This window comes from Rhinolophus ferrumequinum, unplaced genomic scaffold, assembly GCF_004115265.2.
Source record: "Rhinolophus ferrumequinum isolate MPI-CBG mRhiFer1 unplaced genomic scaffold, mRhiFer1_v1.p scaffold_63_arrow_ctg1, whole genome shotgun sequence".
Classification (NCBI taxonomy): Eukaryota; Metazoa; Chordata; class Mammalia; order Chiroptera; family Rhinolophidae; genus Rhinolophus; species Rhinolophus ferrumequinum.
Window position 1 is genome coordinate 14,859 of NW_022680426.1, and position 19,913 is coordinate 34,771.

The window sequence follows — 19,913 nt, forward strand, 5'->3', positions numbered from 1 at the left end:
TCAAGGGAAATTCAGAATTCTGGATCAAATCATTACTCAAATGCCTGGACTCAAACAGGTATTTGTAGTCCGATGTTTGTGGCAGCATAATTAGCAACAGCCAAAAGTTGGAAAAACCCAAATGTTGGACAAACGAATGGATAAATGAAACGTGGTATATATCAAATATTGCCTTTAGACTATCACAATCTTTTTCTATAAAAATCTTACTACAAAAATCATTAATTTTATGAACTGAGATTTCTTTCTCTGTAGAGAGGAATTACATTACTCCCAGCAAGTCATATCAACATGAATACAGTACTTTTATTAATGAGACTGTTCTTATTGTCTAAAATATTCTTATATGCTACTATGACAGACATAAAAATTCATTTGCAGTATGACAGAAATGAAGAGATTCACTTACCAAACTTGTACCTGACAGGTTCCTGTGAAGCTGTTTGATTAGGCCCACTGGCTTTTTAATTGTCATTTTTAGGTCAGTATTTTCAGTTTCAAGCCTAAAGTGAATATTTTGATATAAGTATTCTCACACATTAACTTTAAAGCATACCACATAATCTCTGAACAAATATCTGAACGTGCATAAAATCTGAACTACATAAAATCTTACAATTTGAAAAGCGCACGATTTGGCATTTGTGCCATTTTTCTAGTTGTGAATTGTGGATAATGTGCAAAATTAGAGATAATGTACACAAATTATTCTTTTCAAGGTAGCTCAAAGCTGACATTTTGACCCAGCTTCACACTCATGTGTTTATTGTTATAACTGATCTAATTGTCATACTACACTACACATCTGCTTTATAAATACTCAAGTTATTTTCTGTGCTGCTTTAAATTATACTTTTGCACGTGATCTTCCATCTTCTCAGAACATCTTGCATCCTCTGTATGTCGAGCTCTTGCTTCTTGCAGCTAAAATAAAGAAAACGTTATGTTTAACTACTGATGATCTATGACATCTGACAATTAAGTTTGCAAACGTTGCAATGATGTTGCTCCTCTTTTTTATATATATATATGAGGGATTGTTCATTATGAATTTCTACCAACTGGACAAACAGTTAACCAAATTTACTCTTTGGAAGTGCTGAAAAGGTTGTGTGAAAAAGTTAGATGACCTGAACTTTTAGCCAACGACTCATTGCTCTTGTATCACAACAATGCACCAGCTCACATGGCACTGTCTGTGAGGGAGTTTTTAGCCTGTAAACAAATAACTTTATCGCAGCACCCTCCCTACTCACCTGATCTGGCCCCCAATGACTGAATATGTCATTGATAAAGATAAAGAAAGATATGGAAAGATAAAGAAAATATGGAAAGGAAGACTATTTGAAGACATTCAGGACATCAAGAGTAATATGATGACAGCAATGATGGCCATTCCAGAAAAAGAGTTCCAAAATTGCTTTGAACTGTGAGCTAGGCGGTGGCATTGGTGCATAGCTTCCCAAAGGGAGCTTTGTGACCGTAGTGATATTCAGCAACGAGGTATGTAGCACTTTTTCTAGAATGAGTTCTCACACTTAATTATCATACTTTGTAGTATAAATGACCCAAGAAGTCAAACATACTATATTTCAAGCATCCCATCAACTCTAATTTTAAATATTCATATACGTGAATTACCAGGCTATTCCAGTGATTATGAAAGTTAACAGGCTACTCTTGGGGGCAATCAGATAGTTCATGGAATAGTTTGAGGGGCAGTAACTAAATAAGAGCCAAAATGCCTGGGTTTTTATTCCAAGTCCACTAGTTATTAGCTGGGTGACCTTGAGCAAAATACTTAAATTTTTTGGGTCTCAGTTTCTTCATTTATAAAATGAGACAATAGTGGCATCTACCTCACTGGGATATTGGGAAAATTAAATTAGGGAACATATGCAATAGAAAAGGACACAGCACACAGTAAAATCAAAGGGTTTGCAGTTAGCATTATTATTGTTGCTGTATTTTATGTTCTAATGAAATCTGATATTTTACACAGATAGGATGCCAATGGAAGTGGTCTCTTACCCCAGTTACACTGAAATCATTCACCAAACTATTGGCAATGTCAGCAAATGGGGAGCATTAGCCCAGAATATAACCCCAGTACTAAAAACCTTTGACCAACTCCACTAGCCAACAGTACATTTTCTCTGCTTGTAACAATTTATACGTTACTATGTCTCTGCTCCACTCAGTGGGTAACGAGTATGGACTACCGTGCAAATACCACCTCCTGGACTGAACATACAATTTATATGACCATGAGAGGCAGGGTGAAGCCACTGGCATGGAAGTGACGGACTCGAGTGCTAAACCCAACTTCCCAAATCAATTCATTCCCAGCAACTGGTTATGTTGGGATGTGTTAGCAAGCACTCAGAAGAGCAGATGAAAGCAACGTGCTCTGGCAGATCAGAAAAGCCGTCCTCAGAACTGTACAGGTAGAACGTGCTATCAGTCTGTACACCCTGTCTGGCTGCAGAGAGGAAGGGCTGGTTCCCTTTTATTTTATTTTTTTATTTTCATGGAGAGGGGGAAATGAGCATTTCATTGAACAAGTTTCTATTAGATTCGTGCTTTCAATTTTATATATAATTGTGAGAAGTACTTTCAGAATAAAAGTTTAATTATATCAATGTCTCCAAGGGGAAGTATTGGTTTGGTATGAAATATTTAATTTTATCCTAGCAACTGTTAAAGAAAACATTTTCAATGTATGCAAGGATAGGTGCCATCATATCAAATACGATTTCCCCTTGGACAAACTTATACTGAGAAAGACAGAATTCTCTCTCATGAAAAATGAAAACTATGTCAAATTTAGGGCTCGATTGCTCTGCACAGACTATCTGACAAGCGCTGAGGAACATGAGTTCAATGAGAGTTCAAACAGTCAGAGAAAGCTTCACGGAGAGGCGAGATCAGGAGCCAGAAATCCGGGGGCAGGGAAATCAAAACATTGGCTCCCACCATAACTTGTAAACTCGTGTTCATAGCAGAATTATTAACAGCCAAAAAGTGGAAACAACACAAAGCTCCATGATGAATGGGTATTTTGTCCACAAAGTGAAGTAATGTTGGGCAATAGGAAGAAACAGCTAACAATTGGTATGTGCTACAACACGGTTAAACCCTGGAAATGTGATGTTACGTGAAAGAAGCTAGTCACAAAGGACCTCATACCGTGTGATTCCATTGACATGAAATGTCCAAAATAGGCAAATCTATAGACAGAAAGTAGATTGGTGGTTGCCTGAGGCTGGGAGAGACAGGAAGATGGGGTGACGGCTAAGTGAGGTGGGGTTTCTCTTGGGGGTGATGGACGTGTTCTGTAATTGTGGTGATAGTCCCACAACTCTCCGACTGTAATAAGAGACAGTGAGTGTATAGTTTAAACAGGTGAAATATGATATGGGAATTGCATCCCAATGAAAATTAAAAAAAAAACAGTGAATCTAGATTATTTTCTTAATTCTCTATTGTGGGTGTGCATGCTACAATGATCTACATATTTCTATACTTTTACAATGTTTCTAAAAAGAAAACAAAATGAAGGAAATACCTACTTCAGCTGGTTTGTATAATGAACTTTCTGTACAAGTTAGTCTGAAGTCCATGAATTATACACCAATGCTGTAACCATTCACAAAAGTGATGATAAGAAATAAGACAAATTTCTGAATCGTTCTAGTAATCATTATCTTCTGATTTTAAATGGCTGCCTCATCGTGGTAATGGAGATATCACTACAAAATATTGTTTAGTAGGAAAAAAGTCTCTCGATTTCTATGAGGAATGCTGCCTATTTCTCAACGTTACCAAGGGTATAGACTATAAGAAAAAACATACAATGCAAATAGCAGGATGGAAGCCAGAGTTTAAGGAAGAAGTGCATTATAAAGATAATAAAATTATAATAAAATAATTACAACGAAAACACAAAAGAAAGCTGCCCTTGAAAATCAGGATCCTAAAACACTTTATATTAATCAACTGTAGATGAACTGTCGACAGGTTACATTTCACACATACCTGACTTCTGATGTGCTCTAATGTCTTGAAATCCTGCGTCTCAGCTTCTGAACGCATACGGTAATGTAATCTAACCTCCAGTGAAGCCTCTGACACAGGCAGTTTTTTTATGGAGTCAGGTAGCTCTTGTTGAAGTTGTCTCCCAACCACCTAGGAAGATGATTCTGTTACTGATTTTATAATCACATCTATTAAATTATGTTAATGATCGCTAACTCTAACATATTAATATAATATATAACTTGAAAAGAGATCACCCCAGGCATCAGTTCACCTTCTTTCCCTCTTTTGGACACAATTCTGTTTCCTGAATCTGGGTAAGACACAGGAGGTGTTGTCCTGCTGCCCACTCACTATTACGTAGGTTACTTAACAACAGAGTCAGCCCCACTGTCCGTTTCCCCTGATGACTGAATCTGGGTAAGACACAGGAGGTGTTGTCCTGCTGCCCACTCACTATTAGTAGGTTACTTAACAACAGAGTCAGCCCCACTCTCCGTTTCCCCTGATGACTGAATCTGGGTAAGACACAGGAGGTGTGGTCCTGCTGCCCACTCACTATTACGTAGGTTACTTAACAACAGAGTCAGCCCCACTGTCCGTTTCCCCTGATGACTGAATCTGGGTAAGACACAGGAGGTGTGGTCCTGCTGCCCACGCACTATTACGTAGGTTACTTAACAACAGAGTCAGCCCCACTGTCCGTTTCCCCTGATGACTGAATCTGGGTAAGACACAGGAGGTGTGGTCCCGCTGCCCACGCACTATTACGTAGGTTACTTAACAACAGAGTCAGCCCCACTCTCCGTTTCCCCTGATGACTGAATCTGGGTAAGACACAGGAGGTGTGGTCCCGCTGCCCACGCACTATTACGTAGGTTACTTAACAACAGAGTCAGCCCCACTGTCCGTTTCCCCTGATGACTGAATCTGGGTAAGACACAGGAGGTGTTGTCCTGCTGCCCACTCACTATTACGTAGGTTACTTAACAACAGAGTCAGCCCCACTCTCCGTTTCCCCTGATGAAGCTGCAAAGCCACACAATCTACTGACATCTCAGGGGAAGCTGCTATGTCGGTGGGACTAGTGGGAGTCAATTCTACATTGTGGAATGTTTCCCCCTTTTTTATCACAGGCTTAAATTGACTTCCCAGGTCCTCACGTATGCAGTCCACTGCTCACAACCTTCCAACAGATTCCTGTATCTTAGAAGAAAAGCCAACTCATTCCAATGGGCTTCAGGGCCCCAGGTAACGTGGCCTGACCTCCCTTCCTGCTACACATGATTCCTGCCTCCCCTCACTCGTCTGAAAATGGAGACCCAATGCCAAGTTAATAAATCAGAGACCGCTACAGTTCTCTTTGAAATGGACAAACTTATGTCCAAATGATAGTAAATGGGCCTTGTGATGAGAAAAATGAATTTGTAAAAATATTCAAGGACAATTATACGTAGTAGTGGGAAGATTAAATCAAGTAGAGTGCTGATAAAACTCCTCACATTTGTCCCCAATTATGATTTAATGAAAAATTAGTTGCCTTTAAAGAGGTCACAGGTCATAAGAATACATTATTTGGGACTGAAATTGTTCCAATTTATATCAAATTGACATGAATAAAAACAAACTTATACCAACTAAAATGTGGAAGAAACTACTGAGGGAAAGTGACAGCATCTACACTTCAGTTCAGGTGGGAAATCTAGAATTAACTCTGCAGGTAATCCACTTAATGGAACCTTTATCTCTAAAAACTCTGTTTGCATAGGAGCATTTCCATTTATCTGCTTCATAATGGTATTACAATGTGGTAACAGAAAGATGAAAATTATTATTGTAGCACTGTAAGACTGAATCATTCATATCAATATGTATCTAATAACAATTTATACCTTAAAATTTCATAGTCAACACAATGTCTTTACTCAAAGTAAAACACCTCACAGGTCTAAGTTTTATTTGCTGGATACAATGTATGCTTTTAAGCTGTTAGAGCAAATACATTTGTAATCTATATATTTTTAATATTCTGCTAGATTCAACATTTAGCCATCATCAAATATTTGAACATTGAATTTTCTTTCAGGAAATTTGAAAACTATCTTTCTGGATACTTACTTCTCTTTCTGATTTATCGTTTTCATACTGGCACATTCTTTCTTTCAAGTGTTTCAATTTGTTGACTAACTCCTTATGTCTCTCTTTCACCATACGCTCTTGTTTTTCACATTCAGCTTGAAGCACTTTTTTGAGCTCCTGAAGCTGCTCTTCAATATTCATTCCTGAGTTTTCATTACTGTCACTTTTGTTGAACGCATCATCCAACTGCTGTCGAAGAAGCATATTTCCACTTTGTACGTCAGAACCTTTCTCCTTTAGGGATTCCAGCTTTCCAATATATGTGTTCACTTTTCCTTGTTCCCTTTGATACATGTGTTCAAATTCCTCCTCTTGACACTGAGTTTGGTTTAGGTCTTTCAATACAGGTTCAAAAACCAATGTCCTTTCTCTGACAGCATATCTTGTGTGAGGGAGCTCAGTGTCTAAGCTATTGAATTTACTTCCAGCTTTAGAAAGTTGCTGAGAAAGAATCTCCTTCTTTTCTTTTAGGTTACACATAGCGATTTTGTCCATGAAATGCAAGCATTCATCTCTTAATCTCTGGAAAGTATGTTGTAGATGTCTTATTAATTGCTTACTAAGCTCATAATGATGATCGGATTCCGCTTCTGTTTTCAATCTTTCTTTGCTTTGTCTTTCATTCTCCAGTTGAGAGTTCAGCATTGTATTCTCAGCTGTTGGAACATTAAGCTGTCTGTTATATTCAAATACTGTTTTTGTTAGTGTTTCATCATTCAGTTTTATTGTCTTTTGAAGACAGTCATTCTTTTCTTTTGCATTTGCAGTGTCCTCAAAGTATTTTTTTTTCCACTTCCTGATTCTGAGTGTTGAGTGTGTCCATTTGCAATCTTAGTTTGGCGATTTCATCCTGCAACATGTGATTTTCACGCAACAGGTCTTTTTCTTTTTTGTAACTCTCAGAAACCTAAGTAAAACAAAGGAGACTTGTAGCTAGCACTCACTGAAATGACATATCATGATATCCTCTGAAATTAAAGAAGAACCTAAATGTTTATATAATGAAAAGGTTGCAGTAAGTGGATATCCCATTGGAAAAATACAATGTTGAATCCAAACCTCCAACTTTATACAAGCATAACTTCCCCAAAGTTAGAAAAATTTAATATAAGATGCTGAATCCATGAAAGTGAAAAAGAGAATTTTAAAATCATAAGAGAATTTTAAGCATCTCAGAACTGGAAAGGCAGCAAATCCAGAAGGCATGAAATAAAAGATTAAGAAGTCTGACTACACTTTAAAATAGAGTTTACCGTCTGAATATACACCTCTCCCACAGTAAGAGTATTCACTCTGCATATATTTGGACTGATTACATTTCCTAGAATTTTTTCCCCAAGAATATTCAAAAGATATTCTACATTTCTAATACTTTCAGAGTCACTTATAAGATTAAATCTACTAATCACTGATAAATCTAGGCATTGCGCTAAGCACTTCTTTATACATCAATGAACTCATTTCGTTATCACAATTTCAGACAGAATGATTAAAAAGATGAGCAAGTTCAGGATTTTTTCCAGGACTTTGGACTCTACAATAGTGTGCTTGCTGCCCTTCTAGTGTAAATATATAAATTCAAAAGAAGCCTTAGATTTCAAAAAACTCAGGGTAAATAAGCTAAAAATTATAGAGCTCTTCTTAGAAAATAGTGAGATTATTTGCTGCTGCATAAGTGTTATTTCCTTTTCATAATGTTTAAAGGAAAAATAAATGTGAAATAGAGGCAATGTATGTGAAATAGGGACTATTTCAATAAATATGAAATAGGGACTTCTTTGAATAAAATACTCACCAATAAATTAAATAAATAAAACGGATGTGTTGCATCATCACAATTCTATTTTACAACAGTCACTCAGGCTGCAATTTATGATATTGAGGACTTCCGTTTCTTCCTAGGATCCTATGCATCATCCTGTCTTGCATCACAGCAGAGCCTCTCCTCGGTGCCTCCAAACCCACAAAGGCAGCTACCAAGAGTAGGTCACTTTTTAGCTTCTACTAGGTGGCTCTGGGTTGGGCACAAGCTGCTGACCTGGGCCTGCCCCACAACCCCTCCCAAGAGGCCCCAAATCCAACACACCTGGTAATCAGCTTCAGCAATACCAGAACAACACCCAATTAGCTCCATAAATGACACGCCCAAGCCATGGAATGAGCAGACACCAGAGTCCCTGCTACAGTCGATCTCACTCTGTGAGGTCAGCCCACATACTGTAGTCATCTACTGTAGTCACAGCCAGTCGTCCTGAGGGTCAATTCCACACACTGATGTGCCAACAACAATCAAGGCTCAAGTACAAAAGGAGGGCACACACCACTCACACGAGCTTCTGGAGCACCCGGCTCAGGTGACCGGGGAGACTGTACCACGGGACCCACATGATACCTGTTATATGAGCCAATGCTGCCAAGATGAGAAGAATTAGCAGATCTACATAATACATAGAAACAAACACAGAGAGGCAGTGAAAAAAGAAGAGGGAAAGAAACATTTCTCTAATGAAAGAACAGGATAAAACTAGAAAAAGAAGTAAACCAAATGGAGACAAGCAATCTACCAGAAACAGAGCTCAAAATGCTAGTTATAAGGATGCTCGATGAAATTAGGATAAACTCAGTACAATTTCAACGAAGAGACAGCAAACATAAAAAGGACATAGAAATCATAAAAAAAGTCAAAAATGAAGAATACAATATCTGAAATGAATAATTTATAGATGGAATCAGCACCACATTTGGTGAAGCAGAGGTTCAAATAGTGATTTGGTAGACAAGGTAGCAGAAAACACCCAATCAGAACAGAAAAAAAAATGAATATAAGTAAAAAAATAAATAAAGACAGAGAATACTTTAAGGGACCTCTGGGACAATATCAAGTATAACAACATCCGTAAGACTATCAAAAGGAGAAGAGAGAGAGAGAGAGAGAGCAAGGAATTAAAAACCTATTGGAATACACAATGATGGAAATCTTTCCTAACCTGGTGAAGGAAATAGACACAAACAAGCTCAGGAAACACAAAGAGTTCCAAACAAAATGAACCCAAACAGGCCCACACGAAAACATATCATAATTAAAATGCCAAAGGGTAAGGACACAGAGAGGATATTAAAACCATCAAGAGAAAAGTAGTTAGTCATATACAATGGAGCTCTCATAAGATTGTCAGGTGATTTCTCAACACAAAATTTGCAGGCCAGAAGGGATTGGCAAATATTGAAAGTGATGAAAAGCAATAATCTTCGACTAAGGAGGGGAGGAGGAGGAAGAGGAGGAGGAAAAAGAGGAGGAGAAGGAGGAGGAGGAGAAGGAGGAGGAAGAGGAGAAAGAGGAGGAGGAGGAGGGGGAGGAGGAAGAGGAGGAGAGGGAGAGGAGGAGGAGAAGAAGGAGGAGGACAAAGAGGAGGAGGAGGAGGAGAAAGAGGAAGAGGAGGAGAAGGAGGAAGAGGAGGAGGAGAAGGAGGAGGAGGAGAAGGAGGAGGAAGAGGAGAAAGAGGAGGAGGAGGAGGAGAAGGAGGAGGAGGCGGAGGAGGAGGAGAAACAGGAGGAGGAGGAGAAGGAGGAGGAAGAGGAGAAAGAGGAGGAGGAGGAGGAGGAGGAGGAGGAGGAGAAAGAGGAGGAGGAGGAGGAGGAGGAGGAGGAGGAGGAGGAGGAGGAAGAGGAGGAGGAGGAGAAGGAGGAGGAGGAGGAGAAAAGAGGAGGAGGAAGAGGACAAAGAGGAGGAGGAGGAGAAGGAGGAGGAGGAAGAGGAGGAGGAGGAGGAGGAGGAGGAGGAGGGGGAGGAGGAGGAGGAGGAGGAGGAGGAGGGGGAGGAGGAGGAGGAGAAAGAGGAGGAGGAGGAGGGGGAGGGGAGGAAGAGGAGGAGAGGGAGAGGAGGAGGAGGAGAAGGAGGAGGAGGAGGAGAAAGAGGGGGAGGAGGAGAGGAGAGAGGAGGAGGAGAGGAGGAAAGAAAAGGAGGAGGAGGAGGGAGAGGAGGAGGAGGAGGAGGAGGAGAAAGGGGAGGAGGAGGAGGAGGAGGAGGAGGGGAGTGGAGGGAAGGGGAGGAGGAGAAGAACAGGAGGAAGGAGGAGGAGGAGGAGGAGGAAGAGGAGAAAGAAGAGGAGGAGGAGGAAGAGGAGGAGGAGGAGGAGTAAGGAGGAGGAGGAGGAGGAGAAGGAGGAGGAAGAGGAGAAAGAGGAGGAGGAGGAGGAGAAGGAGGAGGAGGAGGAGGAGGAGGAGGAGGAGGAGGAGGAGGAGGAGGAGGAGGAGGAGGAGGAGGAGGAGAAAGAGGAGGAGGAGGAGGAAGAGGAGGAGGAGGAGGAGAAGGAGGAGGAAGAGGAGGGGAAGAAGGAGAGGGAGAAGTAGAAGGAGAAGAAGAAGAAGAACAGAAAGAGGAGGAGAAGGAGGAGGATGAGGACGAGGAGGAGAAGAAATATGAATAATAAAATGGAAATAATCACATACGTATAAATAATTACTTTAAATGTAAATAGGTTAAATGTTCCAGTCAAGACAGAAGGTGGCTGAATGGATAGGACTACAAGACCCATATATGTGACATCAAACTAAGAATTTTTTGCACAGTAACGGAAACCATCAACAAAATGAAAACACGACCAGATGAATGGGAGAAGATATTTGCCAATCATACATCGGATAAAGGGGTTGATATCCAAAATATATAAGGAACTCATAAAACTTAACACCAAAAGACAAACAATGCAATTACAAAATCAGAAGAGTACCTGAATAGACTTTTCTCCAAAGAGATCATACAGATAGCCAAGAGACATACGAAACATGCTCAGTGCCACTAATCATTAGAGCAATGCAAATTAAAAACACAATGAGCTATCACCTCACAACTGTCAGAATCGCCATCATCAAAAAATTAACAAACAACAACTGTTGGTGAGGATGTGAAAGGAAGCCCCGTGCACTGTTGGTGTGACTGCAAACCTGGCCAGCCGCAATGGAAGACAATATGGAAGTTCCTCAAAAATTTGAAAATAGAACTACCATGTGGCACAGCAATCTCACTTCTGGGTTTTTCTCCACAGAAATCCAAAACACGTATGCATCTGTATGGTCCTTGACACATTATTTACAATAATCCAGATAAAGAAGCACCCGAAGTATCCATCGTCTTGGATAAAGAAGAAGTGGTACATATATACAACAACATACTACTTGGCTGTAACAAAGAATAAAATCTTACAATCTGTGACAACGTGGGTGGACCTAGAGGGTATTATTCAAAGTGAAATAAGTCAGACAGAGAAAGACAAATATCACATTATTTCACTTATTTGTGATATCTAAAAAAAAAAATGGACATCGAAAAGAGAAACAAACTCATAGGTGCAGAGAACTAACTGATCATTGCCCAGTTCGAGGATTGTTGGGGGAATGCTTGAAAAGGTAAAAGGATTAAGTAGTACAAATTGACAGTTATAAAATAGTCATGAACATGTCAATTACAGTACAAGGAATATAGTAAATAAGATTGTAATAACTAAGGATGCTGTCAGGGATACCAGACTAATTGGGGTACCAGTTGATACATTATATAAATGCCTAACCACTATGCTGTACACCTGAGGCTAACATAATATTCAATCAATGTCAACTCTAACGTAAATGAAAAACTTTACATTGAAAAAAAAATCTCTGAAATTTGATATTTTACTATATGGTTTTTAAGAATGTCTGCTTCTAAAATTGGTTATTATTTTATGCAAAACATGTACTCCTCAATTAGATGAAGACATTTAAATATAGTCATAATGCAATGATTTAGAACATAGTGGAATCCCTTTATAATATGGGGTTTAAGAAAGAGAACTTGAATTCTAAATTGTCACAATTTCTACTATTATTTTAGTCTAAATTATGAACCCAGTATACCTGACACTTATATAAAATATTATTGAATGTCAACTGAATATAACCAAAAAACACAAGGAAAAAAAATAGAGAAAACACTCGCTCCTAACAACTATATGATACCAAAATACAAAGTGTAACAAAAAAAGAAGTATATGTTATATGCTGTATAGTTTTAAAACTGAAAGGTACCAGGAAGATTACATGACTATGACAATATGTAATTGAATCCATCAAAGATTTCATTTAGGCACGAGTATTATAAAAGTCATGTTGGAATAATGTAAAAGATATATTAAGAATCCTTACCCTTAACCAAATTTCGTATCTCCATCACTGTGGGATACCTCCCAATATAATTATCCTATCACTATATATTTCCCAGCCCCTTCTTTTTTTCAGCTCCCATGTTCAATACTTTCTAAAGTTAAAAAAAAAAGCCTCAAATGGTCATATTTTATAAAATGGTTCACGCTGACCAATTTTCCCTTACAAACATAAAACAATGATAGGTGGACCACTCCTAAATTTTACAAGCAAGTGCTACACAAAACTAAATTCAGAGCAAAAAAGTTAATTTCACAAAGGAGCATTTTACCTTGGTATCAACATCGAAGAGTCCATCAGCTGATACAGACCTTGAATCATTAGTGCCAGGTTTGCAGGTAAGACTTTAGGGTAAAGATACACAACAAAAATAAGTGAGTTCATTTCTTTACAAAGGCAACAACAACAAAAAAAGTAAAAGGTCAGCTGTTTCTGTATTCAATGAAGTTTCTTGCTTGATTTAAGTAAAATACTCCCAACACAGGCATGTTACCACCTACCCAACTCCATTATTGTTTTGACAATCAGTCTTCCCTCTGCCCAACACTCCATATACATGGGAAGGACATCAGCGCGTAGGGAAAAGAGGTGAAGGTGACGAGACACCTGCTGTGGGCCATAGATCTGTGTAGTTCAGCAATCTCCAGTGCCTTAGGACTCGAGGGGACATAAGCCCGCCTCCCTAAGTTGAGGTGCAGGGGGATGATACCACATTCCTATTTGCTATAAAGAGAATGTTTCCAGGGGCTCAAATACTTTAATATGTTTTCATAAATTCTTAAATTAGGCTGGTTCCTCCAATTCAACAAACAGAAAAGCAGCAACCTGTACAGGATGCCCTTGAACACCTTATTTTAATCTGCATTTTTAGAAAACTACCAACATCCTTTGTCCTTCCTTCTTGTAATTTCTCCTTAAATTGTCATACCGTACTATTCTCATCTTTTTTCCCTTATCTGATCTCTGATCTCTATTCTAAAAGCCTTATTCCTATCCCAACCAGTATTGTTTCTCTTAAAACTTGGATTCCCTTGCTAATTCCATACTTATCCTCTTCCACTGCATTCACTAGACCTTTCCATTAGTAAAACACTCACCTAAAGGATGACAACAAAGGAAGTGTAGTGGGCTTAGAAACCTACACTTAATCTCATTTCATCACTCACTGTACTCAAATAAGTCACATAATCTCTTTGAGTTTCAAACTTTCCATGTGAATAACCACTTGACCAAAACATTTATGGCAGAATGAAGAACTACTGGGTGTTTTGAATAATTAATTGCTAACATTCGTTAAAACCCTGAAATTCTATGTACTTTTGATTCTGTCTAGAAAAATGGAGAATACTTAGCTGGCAGAAGTGGAATAAAACAACAGATCAACAACAACAAAAAAACCCCTGAGAACAGCAGAGAAAGAAGTATAAAATGGAGAAGACTCATGGAAGAAGGAAGAAAGACTCTAGGAAAAAAAGAATAAACTTCCTAGAACAAGGGAAAGGTATTAGCCAGAAGGGAAACACAGGCTGGGGATTCAGTAAGTAGAGAAATCAATTAGAAATATCCTCTCAATTTGTGCTGAATTAACACAACATGGTCTATACATAGATGTTCTTCACTTACAGAACCACGATTCGTCCCAAGAAGGGTACATCGCATTATACCTGAAAACACTTGCCTGATTAGGTCTTGCTTATGTACAATCTGTGGTTCTGTGGCCACAGCTAACTGAGATCTGGCCTAAACACTGATGGTGAAAAGAAGGCTCTCGTGACTGCTGAAATTGTCAAGTACATTTAGACAAAATCTTGGGCTAACTGGGCTTTGTAGGAAAACACTAAATCAGCGTTAACACAAAACTAAATTGGACTCTTTGAGATCACCTGAATTATACCTGAATCTTGAACCCAGAGCTGCCCAGCAACTTCTCTGTACAGGCTGACGGACCAGAGAATGGACTTGGAAGCCAAGCAGGCTGAAGGTCAAATCACGGGTCAGCCACTTGGTAACTACGGAACCAGGGGTCAAGTAATCCACCTCCCGGACCCACACTCGTCTAATGAATAAAAACTAGGCAGAACAGCACAGCTACTGTGCAAAGCTACTGTGCCGAGGACCCGAGACAACCAATGTTAGGCACATAGTATAGGGTCTCGCCCAGAGCAGAACACTCAGTAAAGGTCACTCGCTTCTCTCCGCAGTCTCTTAGTTAACATGCAAGTTTAGAAATCCATAACATCCTACCTGCTTGCAGGGTCTCATTTAGAACACTCATCCACTATTAAAGAAAAAATTCAAATACATTGTAAATCCACAATAGAAAAAGACTGACCTTTAAAACTATCAGACTGAAGTTATGGAAAATATTTCTTTGGGACAACACCTGAAGACTATAGTAAAGTGAATATTACTGATATAATTGGTAGGAAATTAATACATGAAGAACTTCTACTTCCTCTCCTATATATATATGTGTGTGTATATATATACATTTATATTTATATATACGTACACATATACACACATATACAGGTACATATATGTGTGCATGTATGTATATATTTATATAAAATGAAACAAAAATGAACGGGGTGTGTCACAATTTGACACCTACAAGTCCAGTGCTACTTACAATGATTGTAATCCTAAGCAGACGCCATCAGACTGGATGAAAATGGTATCATTGGTAAAAGCAGTATCATAAACTGACAAGGTCAAATTTAAATAGCATGCTTTTTCTGGACTTCTGCCATGAAGGGCAGTTAGAACACTTGTTTTGCTCCTACACAGTACCACAGTACCACTTGTGCCGCTCTTCAGTCCAGGGTGTTCAGTTTAGGATGAGACACCTGTCGTTAGCAGCTTAGTCAAGAGCCAGCCTCCTTTGCAGCACGGCAAAACACAGCACACAGACTCCTTCTGGCCATCTCTCCAATGTAGAGTAAGTATGAAAGACTTTGTGATTCCAGTTTTATCAAGTATAACCCCTGAGACCGTTTCCCTCCATTGCTAGAGAGTCTATCTGGACCTACCTTATAGAGCAGGAAGGTCCAAAGAGTTATTGCTGTACAGCAGCGTGTGATGCCATTTTTCTCAACCCTCCCCATAATGGCAAATGTGTATAGATATCGTGTTTTTTTAGCTTGTAAGTCACATATCATCAGAGGCTCAGCCGATGAATAACAGCAAACAAACAAAAAACCCCCAAAAGACAAAGAAGTTATCTTGAATAACTACATTCAATGACCCTGGAGTTTTAATTTTTTAAACATTCGAAAAGATGGCCACTGTATGATTCAAACTATATGACATTCAGAAAAAGGCAAAACTATAGAGGCAGTAAAAGGACGAGTGGTTTCCAGAGGTTAGGGAGAACGGAGGGCAGAGGAAACGCCACAGAGGGTATCTAGGAGCGAATCTATTCTGTGTGATACTGGAAGGGTGGAGACACGTCCTTATACGTTTGTCAAACCCCACAGATTGTACACCACCAAGAGTGAACTCTAAGGTACAGTGTGGGCTGTGAGTGGAAATGCTGAGTCAGTGCAGTTCATCGATCGTCGTAAACGTACCACTCGGGTGCAGGGTGTCAACAGGAGGGAGGCTCTGTGTGGACGGGGATATGGGCTTTGCGGGAACTTGCTGTCCTCTCCACTCAAGTTTGCCCTGAACCTAAACCTGCTCTAATAACGAAGGCTTACTAATTAAAAAAAAAAAAAAAAAGTTTTCCACTGAACCTGCCATTACCAGATATGAACACATTAATGCTATTTTCGAAACACAGTCACCTTGAAGATGAATATAAAGATCCAGTGTCAGAATATGATTATTCACCCAACTGAATGAAGCATATGAAAATCCATAAACAAAGCAAATCATTTTTTGGAATGCTTAGGCAAGAAAGTAACTGATAAATGTGATTGAACATCTCGCTTTATCATGGTGAATAGGGATGTAGTGCCAAGTGAATCAAAAGGGAATCATCCCTGTACTTAAAGGACAACATTTATTCTAATTTTAAATCAGAAATCATTATGCTGATTTTATTTAAAAGCTACATTGAAACATTAATCAGATAAAAAGATTATAATCGCCATGGTTATTGCCATAGTAATGTATGTACAAATACCTGTGAAATATTCACCAAAAGGCAAAAAGGTAACCAGCACTACAATTTTTAATGGACGATACAACTGAAACCAGTACCAAGGCACGTCACCATATTACTTGCTATTAAAATTTTAAGCAACACCCAAAATTAAGTCAGGCCTATAACTGCTGTGCAGAAAAGATTTCACACAGCAGGCCTGACTGCTATCCTTTGAAAGTCCTACTTGAATGGCTGGCCCTTGGCTGGTGTCTGGAAACCTGCATATGGGGAGGGTTCCCACCAGTCCCTCACTAAGTGTGGCTCCCGGCGCCTGAACTGCTTGTACAAACAAGGGGGTTCGTGCTGAACACTCGCTTTCCTTCTGGAAATCAGGAATGTTGGCACTTGCTAGGGGGACGTTGCCCATGTGACTGGCTGGCGTGCCATGAAAGCATTAGGCACTGAGTCTAATGAGACCCTGGTACCACTAGCCAGCATTTCACGTGTGGTGCCAGAATTTAACAGTGGAGGAATTAAGCACATCCTGCTAACTCCACAGGACATGAGTCTTGGAAACTTGCGCCTGGTTCCCTCCAGACTCTGTCACATACACCTTTTTTCTTTGCTGATTTGACTTTCACTGTAATAAATCACAGGCATGAGTACAGCTACAGGCTGAGTCCTGTAAAGTGCTCTAGTGAATAACCAAACCTAAATGTGGAGTTAAGAACCTCTAATAAATTGCATTATATGAATTTTTCATTATTTAGGTTGATGCTTTCTAGATGATTAAGGTCAGTAGGTGATTTTGCAAATTACCTGTTGATAAATTTCTTTTTATTGATTCTTCTTTTGCAGATTCCTGTAGAGCTAGATATATTTGAATAAAGGCATAAAGGGAATAAATGAAATGATGTCAGAAAATACTGTAAAACAAGCAACCATCCTATTTTAATCAGAATAAAAAATAGAACATCCTAATGACAACATCTTGAATCAGTTCCTATAGAGAAAATGAAGAGATCTCATTGTCAATTTTCTGCAACTAGGCAGAAAATTTTCTGTGACTAGGCAGAAAACTATTTTTATAATAGTTATGAATCAATCAAGTAACTGGGATAATTACAGAAAAAACATAACTATCACTTGTAGGATAATAATGTACACTGATTATAGCGTTCCTTTGGTTTCTAAATTTTTTCATTTCTTATAAAACTAAAAACATAGCTCTGCTATGAAAAGGCAGTGGTTAACAGAATAAGTGAAAATGAAACAAAAAATTATATCCAACATGTAGGATGAGTTACCCATGGATATACCATCAAGCTCAACATGCAGAGAAAAAAACGTGTCTTCCCTGTTGACCTGCTGCTCTTCTCTCTCCATCTGATAACGTCCTAGTCACTCTTCTCATGTCCCATCGAAATGCTAGTGCACAATCTGGAAACCTAGGAATCATCTTAGTTTCTCTCTCCCCACTAACTTTTTACATTCAATCATCACTAAATCGTATGAACCATAACACTCTCCAGGCTCTGCTTTATTTTGCCACAGCCCCCACTGCCCTAGTCAAACAGGGGCTCTTAGCAGATGGCTTTCACAGGGGGAGAAAAATGAAACACCACCGACTGTTATTGTTACTTCCTAAATGAATAGGATTTATTTTCAGCAAAACAAATGAGAAAGACATAAGCCAGCAAAGACCAACATGTTAAATTGAATAAATTAACCTTCCTGACTTTTTTTTCTTTCAGCATGGATGGGTGAAAACATCACAGTGGACTGACACTAGTCCAAGGAAGTAAAAGCCTCCTTTGTCTGCCAGTTAGTTTTATGCGCTTTTCTTCCATCTATCCTCTATGTGAGGGGCCAGCAAACTCCAACCTGCCATCAGCTTTTGTAAATAAAGCTTTACTGTAGCACAGTCTTGCCTATTCACTTGGCCCACGACTGCTTTCACACCGTAATGGCAGACTTGAGTAGGTATGACAGAGACCACGTGGCCTAAAATCAGGCCCTTTACAGAAAAAGCTTGCTGGTCCCTGCTTCATACCACAACCGGAGTGTCCGAAGGCCATCTCAGCTTGTTCCTCGTCTCCTCAAAACTCTCCCTTGATCCCTGCAGTAACCATTGCTGAGTCCCTGCCCACTTGCCATCTGTTCGTCTTCATTCTCACTGGAGAACCACAATGCTGTGTGGATATTTACTGTCCCAATACACAAAGAACAGGGCCTCTCTCCAGCTCCACAAAGAAAAGTGATTATACTAAGCTAATCACAGTGACTGCTTTACCACCAACTGGTGTGGGAACCAGCACGTGCCGTACCCCAGCCTGTAAATGTTACAGGGATCTACTGGCAGCCTCTCAGTTTTCTTCTTATTTAAAAGAATCACATAGCTGAACATCACTGATGATCGGGGAAACGCAAATCAAAACCACAGCGCAATACCACCTCTTAACTGTCAGATGGCTATCATCAAAATGGCCCCATATAACAAATGTCGGCAAGGAAGTGGAGGAAAGGGAAAACAGAACCTGCACTGTTTTTGGATTTGTAAATTGTTATATTCACTGTGGGAAACAGTATGGAGATTCCTCAAAAAATTAGAAATAGAACTGCCATGAGACCTTGTAATTCGACTTCTCGGTATTTATCCAAAGAAAACCAAAACACTAATTTGAAAAGATATCTGCACCTCTATGTTCACTGCAGCAGTATATATAATAGCCAGGATATGGAAGCAACATAGGTGCCTTCGATAGATGAATGCATAAAGAGGATTTGGTGTGTGTGTGTGTGTGTGTGTGTGTGTGTGTGTGTGTGTGTACAGTAATACTATAACTGATACTAGAATATTATTAACTCATCCATAATATAACCGATATAATAATAACTCATCCACAAAAGATGAAATCTTGCCCTTTGTAACAATATGGAAGTTCCTAGAGGTATTATGTGAAGTGAAACACGACAGAGAAAGACAATACCTTATGATCTCATTTATATGTGGAATCTAAAAAAACAAAACAAACAAACAACAGAAACAGACCCATAGCTAAAAAACAACAACATGATGATTCCCAGAAGAGAGGGAATGAGGGATGAATGAAAAAAAGGTGAACGAGAAGTACGAACTTCCAGTGATGAAAAAGCTAAGCCACAGGGATGTAGTTTACAGCACAGGGAAAAACATCAATGATATCGCAGCCACTTGAAGGTGACAGATGCTTACCAGACATATTGTGGTGATCACCTCGCAAGGTACTGTCAATGTCAAATCACTCTGTTGTACACCTGAACTGATATAATATTGTATGCCAACTATATTTTAATAACACCTAAAAAGAAAATAGAAACACCTACAGAAACACAGTCCTTCAGCCTTTGGATATTGTCGTGTGAGAATATGATGCTCGGAGCCGTTGCTAATTAACCAGCCAGCAAA

The 19,913-nt window shown here is 39.3% G+C and overlaps 1 protein-coding gene across 1 annotated transcript in view; it reads right to left on the reverse strand.

Annotated features, from left to right (window-relative positions):
* The window catches only part of LOC117020055 (ankyrin repeat domain-containing protein 18A-like), a 91,985-nt gene that overhangs the window by 14,579 nt on the left and 57,493 nt on the right, over nucleotides 1–19,913 (reverse strand). The window contains 6 exon segments of the mRNA XM_033102256.1: nucleotides 410–503; nucleotides 854–924; nucleotides 4,039–4,188; nucleotides 6,157–6,963; nucleotides 6,965–7,084; nucleotides 8,506–8,614. Of these exon segments, the coding sequence (XP_032958147.1) occupies nucleotides 410–503; nucleotides 854–924; nucleotides 4,039–4,188; nucleotides 6,157–6,963; nucleotides 6,965–7,084; nucleotides 8,506–8,614 (1,351 nt within the window).